The sequence below is a fragment of the Scyliorhinus torazame genome, chromosome 30 (assembly GCF_047496885.1).
Source record: "Scyliorhinus torazame isolate Kashiwa2021f chromosome 30, sScyTor2.1, whole genome shotgun sequence".
NCBI lineage: Eukaryota > Metazoa > Chordata > Chondrichthyes > Carcharhiniformes > Scyliorhinidae > Scyliorhinus > Scyliorhinus torazame.
This window is the reverse complement of record NC_092736.1, coordinates 6325868-6346686: the sequence shown is the minus strand read 5'-3', so window position 1 is coordinate 6346686 and position 20819 is coordinate 6325868. Positions and strand designations below refer to the sequence as shown.

General features: G+C 43.0%; 1 protein-coding gene across 6 annotated transcripts in view; it reads right to left on the bottom strand.

Annotated features, from left to right (window-relative positions):
* Positions 1-11811: 11811 nt before the first annotated feature.
* Positions 11812-20819, bottom strand: part of prc1b (protein regulator of cytokinesis 1b) — a 28800-nt gene continuing 19792 nt past the window's right edge. For 2 of the 6 annotated variants that reach the window (XM_072492730.1, XM_072492726.1), the window contains 3 exons: positions 20090-20200; positions 18995-19180; positions 11812-14956 (listed from right to left, as the gene is read on the bottom strand). In XM_072492730.1, the coding sequence (XP_072348831.1) occupies positions 14879-14956; positions 18995-19180; positions 20090-20200 (375 nt within the window). In that variant the 3' untranslated portion in view covers positions 11812-14878. Of the gene's footprint in view, positions 14957-17939; positions 17994-18994; positions 19181-20089; positions 20201-20819 lie in introns of all 6 variants that reach the window. The other 4 variants (XM_072492727.1, XM_072492729.1, XM_072492728.1 and 1 more) reach the window with 4 other exon arrangements.

Below are 20819 nucleotides of genomic sequence, written 5' to 3'. Positions count from 1 at the left end.
ATTTCACACTTTAAAAAAAAAATTTAGAGTACCCAATTCATTTTTTTTTTCCAATTAAGGGGCAATTTTAGCGTGGCCAATCCACCTAGCTGGCATCCTCCCCGTGTGTGCGTGGGTTTCCTCCGGGTGCTCCAGTTTCCTCCCACAGTCCAAAGATGTGCAGGTTAGGTGGATTGGCCATGATAAATTGCCCTTAGTCTCCAAAATTGCCCTTAGTGTTGGGTGGGGTTACTGGGTTATGGGGATCGGGTGGCGGTGTTGACCTTGGGTAGGGTGCTCTTTCCAAGAGCCGGTGCAGACTCGATGGGCCGAATGGCCTCCTTCTGCACTGTAAATTCTATAAAAAGCTGGCACATCTTTTGGGTTGTGGGGGCGAAACCCACGCAGACACGGGGAGAATGTGCAAACTCCACACAGACAGTGACCCAGGGGCGGGATCGAACCTGGGACCTCGGCGCCGTGAGGCAGCAATGCTAACCACTGTGATACCATGCTGCCCTCACATTTCACACTTACACGTGCAACAACACACAATTATTTCCACTAATGTTTAAGCTGAATTCTGCGTTATTCTCTTCTTCTCCCCTGGAGTGACTGTCCCCACGCTAGAGTATCCACTGTCACCCTGAGCAAGTCTCTGCCGTCAAGCGTGAACTGGTCTATGTGCATTGCTGAGCTTTTTGACCACCTGATACATCAAAGTCAAGTGTATCTGTCTCATTCCACTCAGAAATCAGTGGAGTGTGATCGGAATGACCATGTCTTGCAACCGCCTCTAATCCAAGAGTAATTTGCAACTGGATCAGCGAGGGGATTATTGGTAGATGTTTTCCATTGGAACAAAGAACAATACAGCACAGGAACAGGCCCTTCGGCCCCTCCAAGCCTGTACCGGTCATGATACCAACCTTGGCCAAAACCCTCCTTGTGCCGTATCCCTCTACACCCATCTTATCCACATATTTCTCAAGATGCCTTTTGAACGCCGTTAACGTATCTGCTTCCACAACCTCCCCTGGCAACGCATTCCAGGCACTCACCACCCTCTGTGTTAGAACCGAAACTCAGAGACCAGTCACACTTGATGATGGTGGAACGTCAGGGTGAGGAAAATGCCAATGGAACAAATCACATTGACAATCAGAGCTCCTCATTCCCTCTCCAACTCTAACATACTTTCCCAGAGATTTCAAAACTGTGGGACCCCCTCACCTCCCCAGTCTAGCCTTCCTCCCACAACCTACGAGTTTATAAATACAAAACACGCATTATTACCTCTCTCAGAGACAGAAAATACGATGGAAAAACCTGGTTCTGAACCATCAGAGCAGTACGTTACCCAGTGTATCTCCCTGTGTTTGGTGCTCTCTACGTTTCGGACTTCAGCCCTCCTCTGAATCCCTCGACAATCAAAAGTGAAACTCTTGAATACGCCTGGCTTGTAAAACGAGCTGAAATTGAAAGTTCTGGGCTAGATATGCAGAAACATATTTGGTAAAAAGGCAGGTTAATCAGTGCATTGTTCTGTTCAAAAAAAAGACTCCCATCCAGTTGCCACATCAAAATTGTTCGATGGAGTTTTCAATCTGAGAATATTGCAAGCAAAGGTCCCTCAGCGACCATTCCTTCATAATGCTGGACTAAGTACCCCACACAATGCAATGTACTTAGCCCTGTATAAATAATGCAACAGGGACTAGTTAGTGTACAAGGCTGAATGACTCCAGCAAACAACAGGTGAGGAATCTAAAACCTTTATTCATTACCCAATTCAATGAAAGCAGTTAAGTTGCTATGGCGACTCATCTTGCTGTCTTAAAAACAGATATTGGCAAATTGACTTCCCTCCTGCCAAGAATACTTCTACACGACCAGGTAGCTAAATGGAGCAAGAAAATTGGCTGTCATTAACTGAAGGAATTTTATGTTGTCAGAAAGGGAATCTTAGACTGTCTGCAGTGCAGAAGGAGGCCATTCGGCCCATCGATTCTGCACCGACCCTTGGAAAGAGCACTCTACTTAGGCCCATGCCCCGACCTTAGCCCTATAACCCAGTAACCCCACCTAACGTTTTGGACACTAGGGAGCAATTTATCATGGCCAATCCATCCGGCCCGCACATCTTTCGACTGTGGGAGGAAACCGGAGCACCCGGAGGAAACCCACGCAGGCACGGGGAGAACGTGCAGACTCCGCACAGTCACCCGAGGCCGGAATCGAACCCGGGTCCCTGGCGCTGTGAGGCAGCAGTGCTCGCCACTGTGTTACCATGCCACCCCACTGTGCTGTTAGGGAGCGAGTTCCAGGATGAAGGCGTGGCTAATATATTTCTAAGTCAGGGTACTCAGAGTGACTTGGAGCTGCTGCCACATGCCAGTTGCTCTGGTCGGCAGGAGAAGTTTCAAGTTTGGGAGGCACTTTAAGAATTGTTGCCACATTGCATTTATGGTGCGTTGATAGTGGAGGGAGCGGATGGATGTTGAAGATAGTGGATGGATTGGTAGCCCAAGCTGGCTGCTTTGTCCTTGTTGGAGTTGAGTTTCTTTTTTAAAAATTATTAATATTGGCATTTTTGACTTTAACAGCATTAACAATTTGATGTGCAAGGCACATGGTATTTACAAAGTAGAAGCTTGCTTAAGTGTTTATTGCAGTGCTAATGTAAGCCTATTTGTGACAATAATAAGGATTATAAGTGTGTCTATCTGATATTTACAAGCCAGTTCGTGTCTTATGTACGTCAGTTTTACAAGCTGCCCCCCCTTTCCCCCCTCCCCCCTTCCTCTGTTGGAGGCATGTTCCGTTTTCCCCCCTTTTTTTCCCCCTACTCCCCTCACCATCTATGCTCCGTCTTGTGCCTTCTTTGGGGTCCCTTCCCTCCCCTCGGCCCCCGTCTCTTGTGCGTGTCCTCCCTTGTCTTTCTCTCCCTCTTCCTAGTCGCTGTCGGCCTCGAACAGATCTTGGAACAGGCTGATGAATGCCCCCCACGCTTTGTGGAAGCCCCCGTCCGACCCTCGGATGGTGTACTTGATTTTCTGCGGGTGGAGTAATTCCGAGATGTCTGCCAGCCAGTCCGCAGCCGTGGGTGGTGCTGTCGATCGCCAGCCGAGCAGGATTCTCTGGTGTGCGATTAGGAAAGCGAAAGCCAGGACGTCGGCCCTCTTCCCCATTGGTGTTGAGCTTCTTGAGGGTTTTTGTAATTGCATCAATCTAACCTACACACAGCTCATTGAATGGCTGGCTCGAATAATTCATCAAAGATCCACGATTCAGCCTCAGGAATGTGCAGATTTAGCTGGGCTCAACCAGGCAAAGGGTGCACAAGGAGCGTTAATCTGAATGGATTAAAGAGAAGGAAATATAAAAAGTAAAGAATTGGATTTAGCTCCTTAAAAAAAAGGAAATCCAGCAGGCCTGAACTTTAACCATAAGATATAGGAGCAGAAGTAGGCCATTCGGCCCATCGAGTCTGCTCCGCTAACATCTGCAGCAGTCGCAGTCAACACTGTTTCCAGTCAGTAGTTTTAACATCAGCGCAGGTTCAGCTCAAAGAAATTGGGATGACATGGTGTTTGGGAGCAGGCTTCGTTTACCTGTCTATGGCGACTGGTGAGCCTGATTAACTAGGGAGCTAGCCTGTGGATCAGATTAGTGCCAACAGCGCAGGGTTCGATTCCGGTTCCAGCCGAGGTAGACACAGACGGCAGCCTCCTTGCCTTATCCATAGTAAAAGTCATGGCACTTTGCTGTGGTTTGGGGAATAGTTGCCGCAGATCTGCCTTCAGGCAAAGAACTGAAGGTGATGATCTTGTGCAAGGAGTGACTCTATTAAACTGTACTAGATGAGTCACCGATCCACGTATTATTTTACAAGGTGGTACTGGGAAATAAATTACTAACATACAAAAGCGACAGACAGGAAGAGACCAGCTGTTCCATACACCCATCTACAGCCATATAATCGCCAAGGAGAGGTAAAATTAGGGAAAAGGGGTGTGGGGAATCCTCTCCAACTCAAAGAACAATGCAGCACAGGAACAGGCCCTTCGGCCCTCCAAGCCTGTACCGGTCATGATACCACCCTTGGCCAAAACCCTCAGCGCTTCCTTGTGCCGTATCCCTCTATACCCGTCCTATCCATGTGTTTGTCAAGATGCCTTTTGAACGCCGTTAATGTATCTGCTTCCACAACCTCCCCTGGCAACGCGTTCCAGGCACTCACCACCCTCTGTGTAAAAAACCTGCCTCGCACATCTCCTCTAAACTTTGCCCCACGGACCTTAAACCTATGTCCCCTGGTGACTGACCCCTCCACTCGGAAAGAGTGCCTGCCCATCCACTCTAGCCATGCCCCTCACAATCTTGTAGACCTCTGTCAGGTCACCCCTCAACCTCCGTCTTTCTAATGAAAACAGTCTGAGTCCATTCAGCCCCACCGCATCGCTAACACCCTCCAACTCATTTGAAAAGTTCTGAAAACAAGTTTCAAGAATGTTCTCACATCTCGCCTACATTTTGCCCACTGATTAAACTTATCCAACTCCTTTTTAAATGTTTGCTATGAGGGTGCACTAACTTCACAAGCCTGCAGTTCATATCAGAGCCTGGTGATCCTCTGTGAAAAGATCATGATATCTAACCTAGTTCTTTACTGACAACTTTCACATGTACCTATGATGTTATAAAAGCAAATTGTTTGATAGGTTTATGGCTGTTGCAAGTTTTTAATCATTCCACTAATGGGAGATATGAAAAACTGATCATCTACCCTCTATCATTTCAAATCAAAAGTCTTTATTTTTCTTATTGAAAAATATCATAGAATGCTCTACAGAACTGAAGGAGGCCATTTGGCCCATCGAGTCTGCACCGACCCTCCGAAAGAGCTCCCTACGTAGGCCCACTCCCCCACCCTATCCCTGTAACCCTACCTAACTTGCACATCTCTGAACACTATGGGCAATTTAGCATGGCCAATCCACCAAACCTGCACATCTTTGGACTGTGGGAGGAAACCGGAGCACCCGGAGGAAACCCACGCACACACGGGGCCTTTCTTTAAAGAGCTAAGTCTGTGTGCGCAGGACATGAAGAACAAAGAGTAGGCTAGAAGCCGAGGGTGATTAGAGGTGTAATGGTTAAGTTAGAGTGACAAAGCTTACAGGTCAAAGAATTTAAGACTGAAGGAAGGTGAAGGATCTCCAGAGATTCGGGGCTCTGGAGTGCAGGGTGGAGTGGGGTTGTTGAGAGTTTAGAAGGTAGCATCAGAAAGGACTGGCAGCAACACCGAAAAACAAGCAAAAATGTAATAGCAAGACAGACAGTTCAGCTCTCAACTGTGTGCTGTATGTGCTATCCAGCTCAGCAGTGCAAGAAGCACGTATCCACCAAGGCCAAGCAGAAAATGTTGTGTTAGGATATCCTTTGAATTCAATGTTGTTCTCACAAGACAAGGTGAGGGAAGACATCCTTGGATGGGATTTGCCTCCCTGCTCAGTCAGGCACAGCACTGACTGCCTGCGGCTACTGGACGGGTGGAATGCCGAGCGCTGATAAAATGTGGATCTGAAAAAGAAATACTAGTTGAATACTAGCTACACACACGGATATGTCACAGTGTAGCTTTAATAGTTTTGGATTACAGCTCAAAGGAAAGAAACTAAACAAGATCTGGGTTCTTTCACTAACATTACCCAGATCAAATGGCTTTGGACAATGATACACTGACAAGCTGTCAGCTACACGTACTGCCAAAGGATCACTCAAAGATTCAAGCTTTAAGAATACTAGCACATGGGCAGCACGGTGGCACAGTGGTTAGCACTGTTGCCTCACGGCGCCGAGATCGCAGGTTCAATCCCGGCTCTGGGTCACTGTCCATGTGGAGTTTGCACATTCTCCCCGTGTTTGCGTGGGTTTCGCCCCCACAACCCAAAGATGTGCAGGGTAGATGGATTGGCTATGTTAAATTGCCCCTTAATTGGAGAAAATGAATTGGGTACTCTAAATTATTAAAGGAAAAAAGAATACCAGCACAAGGTCCAAGATGATCACAACGTAGCAGCAGCGAACCCTGGGAGGCTAACCTTTGCGCGCTCAGTCCCAAAGGGCTCGGGGCCTGTCACATGGCCTGCAAAGTATCACCCTATATAGGACTCGATGGGCTGAATGGCCTCCTTCTGCACTGTAAATTCTATGATAATAGAGACCACATTGGTTCCTGCATGGGTGCAGACCGGTTTGGTATCCGAGGAGGCAGTGGTGCATCATTGATGGTGCTAGAGTTGAGGAAGATATATATATATATTGGGGGCCACCCGAACATGACACTGAATCATTCTGAGCTCTCGTAGTAATTGGGAGCAGGTGTGGGAAGCTGAGCTCCATTTACAATGTTTTCATGGGCTCATCCCATCCTGTTTCTCTTTAGGTCTCTCATGGGGCTATAGGGTATCTAGTTATTTCTAATGATTGTACTGTCAAGCCAGTTAGAATATTGTTCTCCTATCCCCCTCTGTATTCATGTACGTTGAGCCATTTTTTCTTTGCTTATGGCTGTCGTGTTAATCACTCTGGGGTAACACGGACTGCAACTGGATGCAGTTGTACTTGAAAGTAGACTCCAAACTTTGTTGTTGGTTCAATACGCTTTATTGAACTTGTTAAGCAGAGCACAGTTCGCTGTGGGTTTGACACTCTACTAATCTAAGCGTGCTTACTATAACTAACTAGACCAGACTAGCTCTGAGCCACGTGTAGAAGGTGCTAACTGATATATACACCCTGACTGTCACTACAGTTGTCACCAGTGGAAAGAGGCAGAGTGTTGATGCCTCGTGTGTTTTATAGTGGGAGACCACCTTCTAGTGTTCTGTCCTGTGTGTCGATTGGCTGTACTGGGTGTCTGTCACTGCCTGTCTGTATCTCATTATGTGCATGAGTGCATATCATGACAATGGCGACGTATTATTTATATTTTGTTTGCTGAAGTGTAAAACCTTAAAAAAAAAGGAGAAAGAAATTGGTACACATTCTCCCCAATGTCAGCTTTGGTCTGAACCAATGAAGTGTCCCTGATCGGTTATTTGGACTCTGTTATGCAATAGCTTTCTGAACATGATGAGACCACAGAGATAACGTGAGTTTGGAAGTAAAAAGGGAAGAGCAAGGGGGCTACTAGTGTCTAACACTGGGTAAGGGCAAATGGATTGGCTACCAGGCGCATGATCTGGGAGTAATACGCAGAGTTCTTATTAGTTTAATTACAGGTCAGAGGCTGGGAATTCTACAGTGGATAACTCAGCACCTGACCCCCATTGTTTGCAAACCGTTTACAAGGCACAGCCAGGAATGTGATGAATATTATCTACTCAAGTTGTTGGTGCTGCACCCATCCAATCAAGAAGCTCAACAGCATCTCGGATGAAGCAACGTTTGATTGGCACTCCCATCTACCACCTTCAACATTCACTCCATCACTGGTGAACCCTGAAGGCAGAATGCGTAATCTACAAGATGCACTGCAGCAACTCAAGTGAGGCCTGTTGGACAGTACCTACTAAACCTGTGAACTGTACCCGTAGGAAAATAAGGGCAACAGATGCATGGGAACATCACCACTGAAAGTTCCTTCCCAAGACACACGCCATCTTGACTTGGAACGATATCAATCTGTTCACAGCAATAACATCTGCATGAGATTGAAGAGGAACAACAAAGAGAGCTACTCACAAGGCAGCAGGCTGTAATGAAATAAACTGCAGGAATTGTGGAGCTCCAGGAGCAGTCAATTTCCTATCATAATAGTGACACAGTAAGTGATGACATTAGGATCTGGTCAGTAGGGACAGATGAAGGAATAAAATTGTCTCACCGTTTCAAAGAGAGCATCGTCCATGGTGCAATATAGAATCTGGAGGCTGAAGAGCTGGTACAAATGTAGCCAGATCAGTCAGCACACTTTTCAACATACGATAACTGATGTTTGACACTGCCTAAATGCACCAGCTGTTACCAATTATTTTTGGCTAACCCCAACAGACAGCAAATCCATTGAAAAATGTGACAAACTGATGATGAATGCTGCAACAACGATCAATCTGTTGTACGATCATGTGGAAACTCTGCTGGTAAAGCCAGACAACTGCATGTAACTGAAGTATTGATGAAGCTTTGTTGTGCAAAAGTATGGAGACTGTCACGGAGACGATTTTTAGGTCTAATAATATCAGGACTACTTGGGCAGAAATGCAGAAGAGTCCGAAAGCAAATGTGATTGCTGATGTCCTATCACGATTTCCAGAAGGCCTTTGACAAGGTGTCGCATAGGAGATTGTTAAATAAGTTAAGAGACCATGATGTTAAGGGCAAGATCCTGGCATGGATAGAGGATTGGCTGACTGGCAGAAGGCAGAGAGTGGGGATAAAGGGGTCTTTTTCAGGATGGCAGCCGGTGACTAGTAGTGTGCCTCAGGGATCGATGCTGGGACAACTTTTCACAATATAGGTTTTTGATCAATAAGAGGATCAGGGGATATGGGGAGAAGGCAGGAGAATGGGGATGAGAAAAATATCAGCCATGATTGAATAGTGGAGCAGATTTGATGGGCCGAGTGGCCTAATTCCACTCCTATGTCTTAAGGTTTTATCACGGCTGCGTTAAGGGAAAAGACAATGGGCTACATTCATGTGATGCCTATACTTCCTCAGGAAATTTGGCATGTCCACAGACTCTTACCAACTTTTACAGATGCACCATAGAAAGCATCCTATTGGGCTGCATCACAGCCTGGTATGGCAACTACTTGGCCCAATACCGCAAGAAACTTCAGAGTGTCGTGAACACAGCCCAGTTCATCACCCCAACTAGCCTCCCATCTGTTGACTCCATCTACACCTCCCGCTGCCTGGGGAAAGAGGGCAGCATAAAGACCACTCCCACCCGGCTTATTCACTCTTCCAACTTCTTCCATCAGGCAGATTACAAAAGTGAGAACACACTAACAGGTTCAAAAACAGCTTCTTCCCTGCTGTTACCAGACTCCTAAACGACCCTCTTTATGGACTGACCTGATTAATACTTCACTCCTGTATCCTTCACCCGATGCACCGCGGTGTACATGTATTCATATTGTGTACCTTGAATTGCCCTATTATGTATTTTCTTTTTTATTTTAATGTACTAAATGATCTGTTTGAGCTGCTCGCAGAAAAATATTTTTCACTGTATCTGAGACAATAAACAAATCCAATCCAATCATATAGAATGTGAACTGTGTGTAATCTTAAGAAATGTTTAAAATTTTAAAGGGTTCAGAAAATGAAGCCATCCGTGTATATTGATTTGTTTTCTCTCTAGGAAGGGAGGCATTACGGGATGGAGAAGGCTTTGGAAATCGACCTAGAGAGGTCATCAAAGTTGCCACCGAGGCAGGAACGAATGTCCCTTACAGGAGAAAAATTGCTATGTAAATGTAAATATTTCCTTTGTCTGCTGGTGTAAGTGGCATGAGAGCTGCATGTTCTGTAAAGTGCTGTTTAATGGGAATAGTGTGTCAAGGTTAAGAAATTATATGTAATCAGCTATTGTTAGAGTTGAAGTTTAAATATTGTTTCCTTTCTTTTGTTTTAAAATAAAAGAACCAAGCCCTATTTCTTACATCACTATTCCTGGAATGAATCGATCTTTCTGCACCATCTTAAAACTTAAAATGTTAGGGCTCTGGTTCATTCTCTTAGTCAGTGTTGAGGCTGACTAGGCATCTGGAACAATTACAATGATCCTTACTATTTCACTCCCCCACAATCTCTTGCCACTGTTGCACATCCTTAAATACTTCTTTGTTCTGACCTATTCTCTCTTTACTGAGAAGTCAGCATGGTGGCACAGTGGTTAGCACTGCTGCCTCACAGCACCAGAAACCCAGGCTCAATCACGGTTTTGAGTGACTGGGTAGAGTTTGCACATTCTCCCATGTCTGCATGGGTTTCGTCTCACAATCCAAAGATTACACGTTAGGTGGGGTTACAGGGATAGGGCCGAGGATGGGTCTAGGCAGGGTGCTCTTTCGGAGTCAGTGCAGACTCAATGGGCCTCCTTCTGTACCGTAGGGTTTCTATGAAGGCAAACAATTCAATACTTTAAAAAGCTGGCAAAGACACAAGATACCAGGGCATCACATGTTCAATAGTCCTTTGATATACTGATGCAGTGACATCTTTCAGCATATTCTGCTTTGTCAATACTTGATATTTAAAAAAAACACAAAGGGCAATGATCACCTGACTTCAGTTTGCGAATTGAAACACTCCTGGCTCAAGGTGGTGCATAATACATTTTCCAGTCTAATCTTGACTCTGCCTTTTCTTGAAACTAATTCAAAGGGGCAATTTCAAATTGAATGGGTCACTGAGATACAAAGACACGAGTACCTCAAATTCGTAAGGTGAGTCATCATACAGGATGTAGAAACAAGGCCCCCCACATTCTATAGGGGCTGGTTTAGCACAGGGCTAAATCACTGGCTTTGAAAGCAGACCAAGGTAGCCAGCAGCACGTTTCAATTCCCATACCAGCCTCCCCGAACAGGCGCCAGAATGTGGCGACTAGGGGCTTTTCTGGTCTGCAGATGGATTTCACTGGAATCAATCCACCTGCTGAAAGACATTCAACAAGCCAAGGTAATAAACAGTAATACCTTGATAGTGGGAGGGTTCTTTCCAAACTGTTCCAAAAGTTCACTTGAAAACCAAGCTCCTGAAAATTCAACAAGTTTTGTAGCTGATCATAAATCCCCTGCTTTACAAGCCATTAACTTCAAGTAAAGCATCAACTCATCTAAGTTGCAGGCCTGACCCGAAAGAGACAATAAATTGTAATTGTGTTGTTTCACCTTCATCTGTCTAAAGTCTGTACGAGTTGAGTAACTGAGGCCGTGTTCATAAATTCGTAAGATATAGGAGCAGAATTAGGCCATTTGGCCCATCGAGTCTGCTCCGCCATTCGATCATGGCTGATCTCATCCTGGCTTTAACTCCACCGTTCTCCATAACCCTTCAACCCATTACCAATTGAAAATCTGTCTAAATTCTCCTTAAATTTACTCACTATCCTAGCATCCACCGCACAAATTGCTTGCTGTTGGAATTATGTAAATCAGGACAATTACAGGGGAAATATAGTTAGCTCTTCCAACTTCAGGGCATAGTACGGGTGGCACAGTGGTTAGTTAGCACTGCTGCCTCACAGCTCCAGGGTCCTCGGTTCAATTCCGACCTCAGGTGACTGTGAGTTTGCACTTTCTCCCCATGTCTGTGGGGCTTCCTCCGGGTGCTCCGGGTTCGTCCCACAGTCCAAAGATGTGGTTAGGTGGATTGGTCATGCGAAATTGCCCCATAGTGTCCAAAAAAGGTTAGGTTGGGTTTCCGAGTTATGGGGATAGGGTGGAGGTGTGGGGTGCTATTTCCAAGGGCCTGTGCAGACTCGATGGGCTGAATGGCCTCCTTCCGCACTGTAAATTCTATGAGAAAATACCAAGTGCAATTCAAGTCGCAGCAGGGTAGACTCCTGCAGTCATATTTCAGCAGATTTCCAACTTGACCTCTATTGCAGGTTATGCAGTATTTTGCCAGTACTGTTCCAGTATTCTAGTATATGCAGAATTCAAAGACGTCAATCCAATTTTTCATAATTCGCACTATTACAAGATTAAACATGATAAATTGGATAACAAAGCAGCAATGGCATATGCATTGCTATGTGGAAAATGAAAGATAAATTGTACACTTAATTAGTAGACATGCAAACTGAAAGGAGTTTCAATATGAACTGTTTATGACATAGCACTGTACAGTAATGATTAAACCAATGGGCAGAATACAGATATTTGTGTTCAATGCTAACATTTACAGCTTTTTTAAGTCACCCAAAAATATTTCTCCCACCTTGTTCTTAGAGCTCAATGGGACCTGCAAGCCCTTCAATTGCTCAGGTTCTGCTGCATAATAATGTGGGGAGGTGAAAACTTGCCATTAACATATTTTAAGAGTTACTGGATAGTCTGGTTTGATTTCATTACACCCCTTTTCTTAGGCAGGGCCACCGAAACCAGTGGTGGTTTCTACCACCCCACAGGCTGAAATTGGCCAATTCAGCACAGGCTGAACATGGTACCATGTCAACTCCTTATCATATTATACGTTTATAGATGTTACAAAAAGACACTCCAATATTTTAAAATGAAGATGGTGTCCAACTTCCTAATTGCTAGCAGGAGCATATCTGAACAATTTAGTTCAAAAGATTTTGGGTTAAAACAGATTTATGGATGCATAGAGGTATTGTAATCCAAAAGCATTAATTTTGTTTGTCCATCTTGCCTACACATTCCTTCGGTGGTAGTCAGCTCTGGATTTGAATATTCAAAACATAAAATGTTCAAAATTATCAATGCCCCGTGATTTATTTTTCATGAACGGGTACAGGACAAGCTTTCGGCAAATTATTATAAATAATTCAGGGAGAAGGGAAGTGGAGAGAGTAGTGTTTCAAAGTATTCTTTTATATTGTTTTCAAAGCTCCAATTTCTCAATTTGCGCTAGAACAGTGAAATACGGGCAGAACAGAATAAAACTATGAACCACTGTAACACCAAGGGTCAGTGATCATTCCAGATGTGGGCCTTTTAGCAACAGCTTCTGCTAAATGATCTGTTGCTTGTTCTTAAATTCTAAATTAGACTACATTAAATGACAAAAAGAATGGCAAACATCCATCGAGGTTTGTGACCTATCCGCAGTAGTGAATGGGATGGCAAGAAAATTTGGAGTTCAAGATAAAATGTGAACTTTTATATCCTAATTTTCCGTACACACATCAGCTGACAAATGTCATACATTGAGATTATTCACATTCATTTAATAACCTGATTTCTGGCCACATCAGGGTCAGGCGCCCCCCCACCCAGCATTCAGCTTCACAGGTCGCAGAGCAGTTGCACATGGTGCTTCCCGGCACTACCCAGCTCAGCTCTGGGCCAAGTCTGAAATGATGGTACCTATTTGACCTCTGGGAGTCAACGGAAAGCTCCCTTGTGATGTCCAGAGCCAATGTGATTGGGATTTACAAAGTCAGAAAAGGAACAAATGATTTTACATACTTTTTTGGGGGGTAAAAAAAAAGTGATTACTCAAACAAAACAAAAAAGCTCCACCTCGGTTCTCTTTCCCATTTAACCTAAATAGAAATTAAAACCTGCGCTAGGATTGAAAATTATTCACTCCAAGGTTGAATAAATGCAGTACCTAAAGCCATAAAGGCAAATATAGGAAGACTATGCAACATGTACCAACAAGAATCTTCTCAAATAGCAGATAAAATGATGCCATTCCAGAGAGCATTAATACACTATTCGGGGGCAACTACCTAAACAAATGCTGCAGCATACTATGAAATTATGGTTAGTGTTTAAAGGTCCCTCTGACCACCCTTAAAACTATTTTACAGCAAATCTGTAAATTATTAAATGAAAGAGCAACGGCCAACATATGAATAAATAAATGAAAATATAAAAAGGTGCAAATTTCCATGATTAGCTTAATAAAAGAATATTTACACAATTTATATGTGCAGAAAATATTTAAAACTAGATACAATTAAAAATGATAAAATCCATGTGATTATGTGGAAAAAGCAACCAGAAAGAACAAGGGGCAGGTTATGAAATTTACAGCCCATTAGATGTCAACATTGAATAAAAATGAACGGTCCGATTTGGAATAATCTTAAGATCTTCACTTGCCGTATGAACAAATACATAATTTAATTCACAATTATGTAGCTGGCACTGGAGTGGTTCCATCGCTAAGCGATACAAGAGAAGGTTAAATACAGTAAACAGTTACAGGCTATGTGGAGATTATTTTCTTAGGTTCTTGGTAAGGTTTCATTTAAGTTTAGTATTCCACAAACACATCGAATAGCACCAGAGTGAAGGCATTAGGGGGTTTCCTCATTTAGAATGAAACAGGGAACTACAGCAGCTTATTTCAGACCCCTCTGAAGCTGCAAGATAACTGGATTAGAAAGATCTATGATCAAAAATTGATAATTGCAACTTTAAAAAGCAGTGGCATAAATTACAGATGAAAAAGTACAGTACTTAAAACCGAACTTGGACAAGACAGTTTGTGGATCAAAATACTTTTGTAGTTGAACCCTGTAAACTTCAGACCATTTATCCTTTTCCTTCCTCCCTTCCCAAGAGATTTCCAGAAAGTGACTTCTTTTAAAAAAAAATTTAGTGTACCCAATTCAATTATTTCCAATTAAGGGGCAATTTAGCGTGTTCAATCCACCTAGCTGGCACATCTTTGGGTTGTGAGGGCGAACCCCAAGCAAACACGGGGAGAAGGTGCAAACTCCACACGAACAATGACCCAGAGCTGGGATCGAACCTGGGACCTCAGTGCCGTGAGGCAGCAGTGCTAACCCACTGCGCCACCGTGCTGCCCCAGAAAGTGACTTTGAAGCATCTGGAATACTAGTATTTTGTCATTAATCTCAAGGTTAGGGCTATTGAATGAGAAAATCTGAAATTCTTTATATTAAAACACATCTAAAATAGTGTCCATGCTCACTAATTTTCCCCATTTTGGCAATGACTTATTCAGGCTGCATAACAACAGTAAAAGCTTTTCATTTTCACTCCTGTTCATCTGTAGCATTTTCCACATAATTTGCAATATACAGTTTGAAGTAATATATCCCAACAAGTCAGCACTATTGAACATGTATACAGTATACACAGACTTCATTTTGTGCACATGCATTCTTTCATTTCAAAGCAGTCTAGCTCCCCACTGGTTTCTTGCCGCTAGCTCAGGTAGGGATATTGGTGGTTGTCGAGTTGAGAATTCGTGTTCGACAATCAAAATTGGAAGCTTTTGAAAGTTCTCGCTGGAAAAGGAAAGCAGAGACATAAGGTTGACAGATTAAGTTAAAATATACTCAAAAGGACATACCATCTCTGGAATATTTTGAAGATATGCCATTCAGCAAGCAAATTTTCAAAACAAAAAAACACCCAAAACCTTTCCCATTATTCCAGCAGACACTTCAGCATTTTGATAGGGAAGCATTGATAGAACTCATGTCAAGTATCAGAGAAGTAAAAAAAAAAAAGCTGGCAAATGGGAATACATGGTGTGTGATACTAATACTTTATGATCAGGAAAGCAGCAAATGCCATGACCCAAAACACAATGTTTTATTAGGTACAGGTTTGTTTGCAGTGTAGGTTGGATTCAAAGTGTTCACCGATGCTCTCGCATCACAGTTACAAACATTAAGATGCTTCGTCAAAGCTCCCGAAACTTAAATTACCTAAACTGAATTATTTGAGAAAGTTGGGGAACAATACACCTAATCTTGCAGCACATTAAAATACAGTGGGAGAAATCAGATTGACTGGAAAATATGGATCCATTGGAAAACCAATAGGTGAATAACACGTGTAGGACAAATTGTATAGCAATAGAAAATGCTGAAAACCTTAAATACACCAGTATGGAAGAGTAACGGTGACAACACTATTTACACTTGACAAGAAGAAACAGGATTATTGTATGGTTAAATTTACTCAATTACTGATAACACAAAACATTGTGAATCCAATGTTGCAAACTCCACATTTAACAAAAATTTGATTGGGGTAGCTAAAGGGATTTCAATTGTAATTCTAGTATAACCTCCATTTCCTTTACCCACTAATACTGGTCCCTCTGCCTCTTCTGAAATAACATGCAAGATCGGATTGCACTGGAGAGGTAACTGAGCAGATTGGCCAGAATTATATCAGGGACTAAATTAAGAGGACAGGTTTCCAAAACTGAAGTTTATATCTTTAGGTAAGATGGTGGAGGGCTAATTTGATTGAGGTGCTTAAAACAATTGAAGGTTTTGATAGAAAGGATACAAAGAAGCTGTCTCCTCAGGTAGAACAAGGAAGCATTAATCTAAAATTATAGCAGTTTATTTTCAGGAATGAAATCAGGAAGCAGTTTTTCCACAGGAAAGAGTGATGGAAATCCAGAATTCTCTGGAGGACAGGTAAAAGAAGTTGAAATTTAGATCACAGTTGATCTAATTAATCGATGGAACAGTCTCAAGGGGCTGAATGATCTCATGCTCTTTTGTTCAAGTGGGGAGGGAACCAGGCTGATTTTGCCCTCCCTATCCCCGAACATTACCATCAATACAGCATCGCTACAGTCACACCCTGACGGAGATCAGCTGACTGAAACATTTTTGGAATGTATTAGTGATTCACTGCCTCAAACAACTGAAACATTTGAGCGACTAAGAACCCAAGAAATGGATAGGTGCTTTTGTGATATTTTAAACAATAGTCCTTTAGTTCTCCAATCGTTGCTTGTAGTTCAAATCATTTGCTGTATTGGATTGACATTGCAGGAGTTGAAAAGCAAAAAATTCAGTTGTGAAGCAAAGATGGAAATACAGTAGAAAAACTGCAGTCTTTGCAGGTGCTCAATTTACCCAAACATTACAAGCAAAGAATCCAAATTGACCATGAAAGCAGTGCCATCTACCAATCTCTGGGAGCTGTGTTTCTTGAGAATAGAGTATTACAAATGTACCGACATACCTACCTTGGAAAGTAATAGATTTGAAATGTTGATTTGGTCAAATGAAAACTAAACAACATTTATGCTGGCTTGATACATGCTCAGTGCACAGAATGAAACAAGAGAGACGCACGTCAGGCAGGCAAAACAAAGAAAACAAAGCCAGGATTGGTTAGTGTGCAGCTATAATTTTCCCACACACTACACTATCAGTGGAGGTGAAGGGAAGCAGACAGAAAACAGTAAATAGAAACAGAACAAAAGGAAAAGTGACTCTTGATCACCGATCACCTCCAGTTAACACACACGGGTTGCAAAAGCAGGTCAGCTACCTACCAGCAAGAGTCATCCTGGTTCATTACATGACGTTCAGTTGGCATGTGAAACAGAATATTGCCGTCAAGGAGGAAATAAATCCGTGTGTAGGTAGAAACAGTGCATCATCTACAATAATATCACAGCGATCCTTTCCCAAAAGCAGCACGAGTGCAAATTTGATGGGAATTAATATTTGAAGCACACAAAATTTGCACATAACTGTGCACCGGTTCTGTGCACATCTTCACTTCTATCATGTTGTACAACTGTTAGCATTTTATGATTAATAAAAGGTCAAAATATTTTTTTCCCTCCCATCATAGGCATCACATGTCAGAGGATCCAAAAAAAGGGGCGAGATTAAGGTATTATTGGATAATTACTGCAGTGGTCTTGAAAGCATTGGGGTAAAGATAGCCATAGGGTAGGGATGCTAAATTGGGATGGCAAGTAACTAAGCAGATGGAGAGCGAAACAATACAAATAAAACAGCTTTCGTGCACGCATGCCTTAAACAATCAGCAAACACAAGAAAACAAAATGGCAGCACACAGTCAGGAACTATGAACTCTAATTTAATATTCAACTGTCCTAGCAGGGAATACAGTAAATTATATAAGAGAGATCTGAAAATTAATGGGTAATAAACAAAAACACTTGCAATTTCCCGTCCCGTTTTGCAATCCAGACCAACTGTTAGAGAAGTAATCGTACATAGAATGCTTTGTGCATTAGTCTCAGTGCATTAATGCCTCTAGTTGCAAATATGGATTTCAGGTTAAGGTGCCTGATACTCAGCTAATGAAGAATTATGTGAACTCAGTTTGATAAATCTTTCTAATCACAGCGAACGTGTATTAGAGCACTTTGAAACTGCAGCTATGAGAACAGGACTGTGTAGTTAAATGGTTTTAAGGTGTAGTTAAATGTGCTGACTACAAGTTTGGAAATCCTCAATGGTGGATTACCATACCGACCTGCAAAGTGCTGCTGTATAATTGTACAGGCTGCTACTGTGGAGCTGAATCCATCTACAAACATAGAATGAAATAAGTTATCAGGATTCCAATAGCAACTAGAGAGAAGAGGGATTTATTTACTGCAAACTCATTCTAACCAAGGTCTCTCAACTCAATAAGCTAAGAACACACCGATTTTACCATTTGCGCAATGTTCAACACCATTAAAATAAATCTACTGAATCACAATTATTACAGTGCAGGAGACCATTCGGTCCATCAAATCTGCACTGGCTCGCTGAAAGAGCATTCTACCTAATCCCACTACCCTGCCGTATCCCCGTATTTCTTTTCAGATAGCAATCCAATTCCTTTTGAATGCCCTGATTGTACCTGTACATGCCTCTACTACCCTTTCAGAAAGTTAATTCCAGACTCCAACCACCATATGGGTGAAAGAGTATTCTCACTTCTATTACTTTTGACCATTATTTTGAACCTGTGCCCTCTAGTATGCTGGGGATGGAAAGTCTCTCACTAAATAGGTCAAGGCACTAAGAAAACAATAAATGGTTTCCTAAGAGCTATAGATATGGACTGAATTACTATATTAGCAAATTGTTGAGCAAATTGCAACAGCAGTAAATGTGCATAGAAATAATCTAACATTTAACCTGCACTGCACAACATCACTGAAACAAGCTGCAGTTTAGAAGCAGAGCTGGAGTTGTGGGAAATGAGTAGCACCAAAACTGAAGCCAAAAGGGAGAATGGAAACTGCATTTCCATTACTCACAGAGCATGCTACAAATACAATATTTATCATAGACATCATCCAGATCATTCCCGACCTATAAACTGGCCACCTAATAAGCTGTGAAATCTGTGATATTAATGATTTGATATAAATATGTAAAATACTCAATTCTACACGGCAGTTCTTTATTGCCTTTCTCCTTTTTAATCAACGAGGCGGAAAACCTTATTCTACTTCCCAAACCTAACCCATGACCTCCAACACCAACTGTGTGCTGCCACAGTGATTGGTAGATGACTGCAAAAAAGTAAATTACCGCAAACTCAGAATAAGTGGTGGCAACTGAATTTACGCTGAGATTATGCTGTGGGGTGGAGGCGGTGGACGCACCACTCATTGATGTTGCATTTAGGTGAGAAATATTCTCTTTGTTCCTTTCAGTGAGAGCAAAACGTGGCGGCTTTGTAGCAGAATATCCTGGTGTACGCACAGATTGTCCTGGCTAAAAAGAGTAGGAAGGAGAGAATTAGATTGGAAATACTGAAGACAACAGGATTAATGTCAGTTACTGATAACGCGCTTTTTATATTCAATTTCCACCCCTCCCCTTGCAAAGACTATGTAAAACAAAGAAAAAGTTAGTGGGGGCGTTTCTCTGCACACGTTGTGTAGAGAATAGCCGATGAGCCACTAAAGGTTCGCGTCAGACATCGAACGGTGCGCGCAGTCCGTGGCACCTGACGTGATTTGGTTTACACCATCGCTGGGCACAAACCAGGTGAGCATATTTGAATCAGCATTTAAATTTTCTCAAACCATTCAACGCTGGCATCTTCCGGCTCCTGGGATTCACCACCCCACGGCAGTTATCTCCCGGATCCTGGGATTCTCTGCCCCCCACAGCATGAGGCCTGCAAGAATCACTACTGCTCTCCAACAACAGAGCAGATATGATAACCATGCCGGGGCAGGGCTCGGAAGCCATTGCAGCCCCTGGGTGGTCAGGGACAAAGCAGTGACTGGCAATGCCAGAGTGCCAAGGGACAGGACCTGGAGGGGGCAGAGCCATGTTGCGGCGGGGAGGAAGAGAATTTAAATTGAGGGGGCTGTCATTTGGCGATCCCATAGCAGGATGGAGCTCACTTTGAGGGGTGTGGGGGCTGATGCCAGCTAGAAGGGGCGAGGCCTGGCGAGAGACTCTTTATATCGCTCCAGTCTTAACCTGAGGTAGAGAATAGCAGTGGCACAAACAGAAAAATTGCTTTTGTAATTGTCAAATATTTTTAAAATTCAGAATATATTCCAATAATTGGAGGCAGTGAATCCTTTAATTGTGATGATAATCATAAACAGGCACCTGGCTGCATATTTACCGAGAAAGCAGAATAAAACATGCAGACTGGTGACTGACCTTGCGTCCAGACAGTGGGGGTCGGGAGATGGGTGAGTAACAGATGCTACCGCCAATGGCAGAGCGAAGGGTGCTGTTTGGGGTGGCACTGGCGATCGACGTACCATTTAGCTAAGACAAAGCCGGAAAAAGGAGGAAATATTAATGCATGGGTCTGTGCAGCAGAAAGGGCAACATCACATCAAGCACAAACTAGGGTTTAGTGGCAACACAGAATGTGCATTTAAAAACAAATCCAAAGCTTAGAATTGTAGCTCAGCAGAAGCAATACAGAATAAGCAAACTGTGCTCTTGTATGATCCATGCTGTACAACTTCTCATTAAACATGCAGAACACCCTAATTTTCCACTGCCACAATGGGAAACATGAATTTTAACAATTGATGACTGTCGGCATTTGGGAGTAATGCAGAGTAATATTTTTTTTTTTTTTTTTAAATTAAGAGTACCCAATTATTTTCTTTTCCAATTAAGGGGCAATTTAGTGTGGCCAATCCACCTACCCTGCACATCTTTGGGTTTGTGGGATCGAAACCCACGCAGCCACGGGGAGAATATGCAAGCTCCACATGGACAGCGACCCAGGGCCGGGATTCGAACTCGGGTCCTCCGCGCCGTAGTCAGCAGTGCTAACCACTGCGCCGCCCCTATGCTGAGTAATTTTTTTTTTTTTTTTAAATATAAATTTAGTGTACCCAATTCATTTTTTCCAATTAAGGGGCAATTTAGC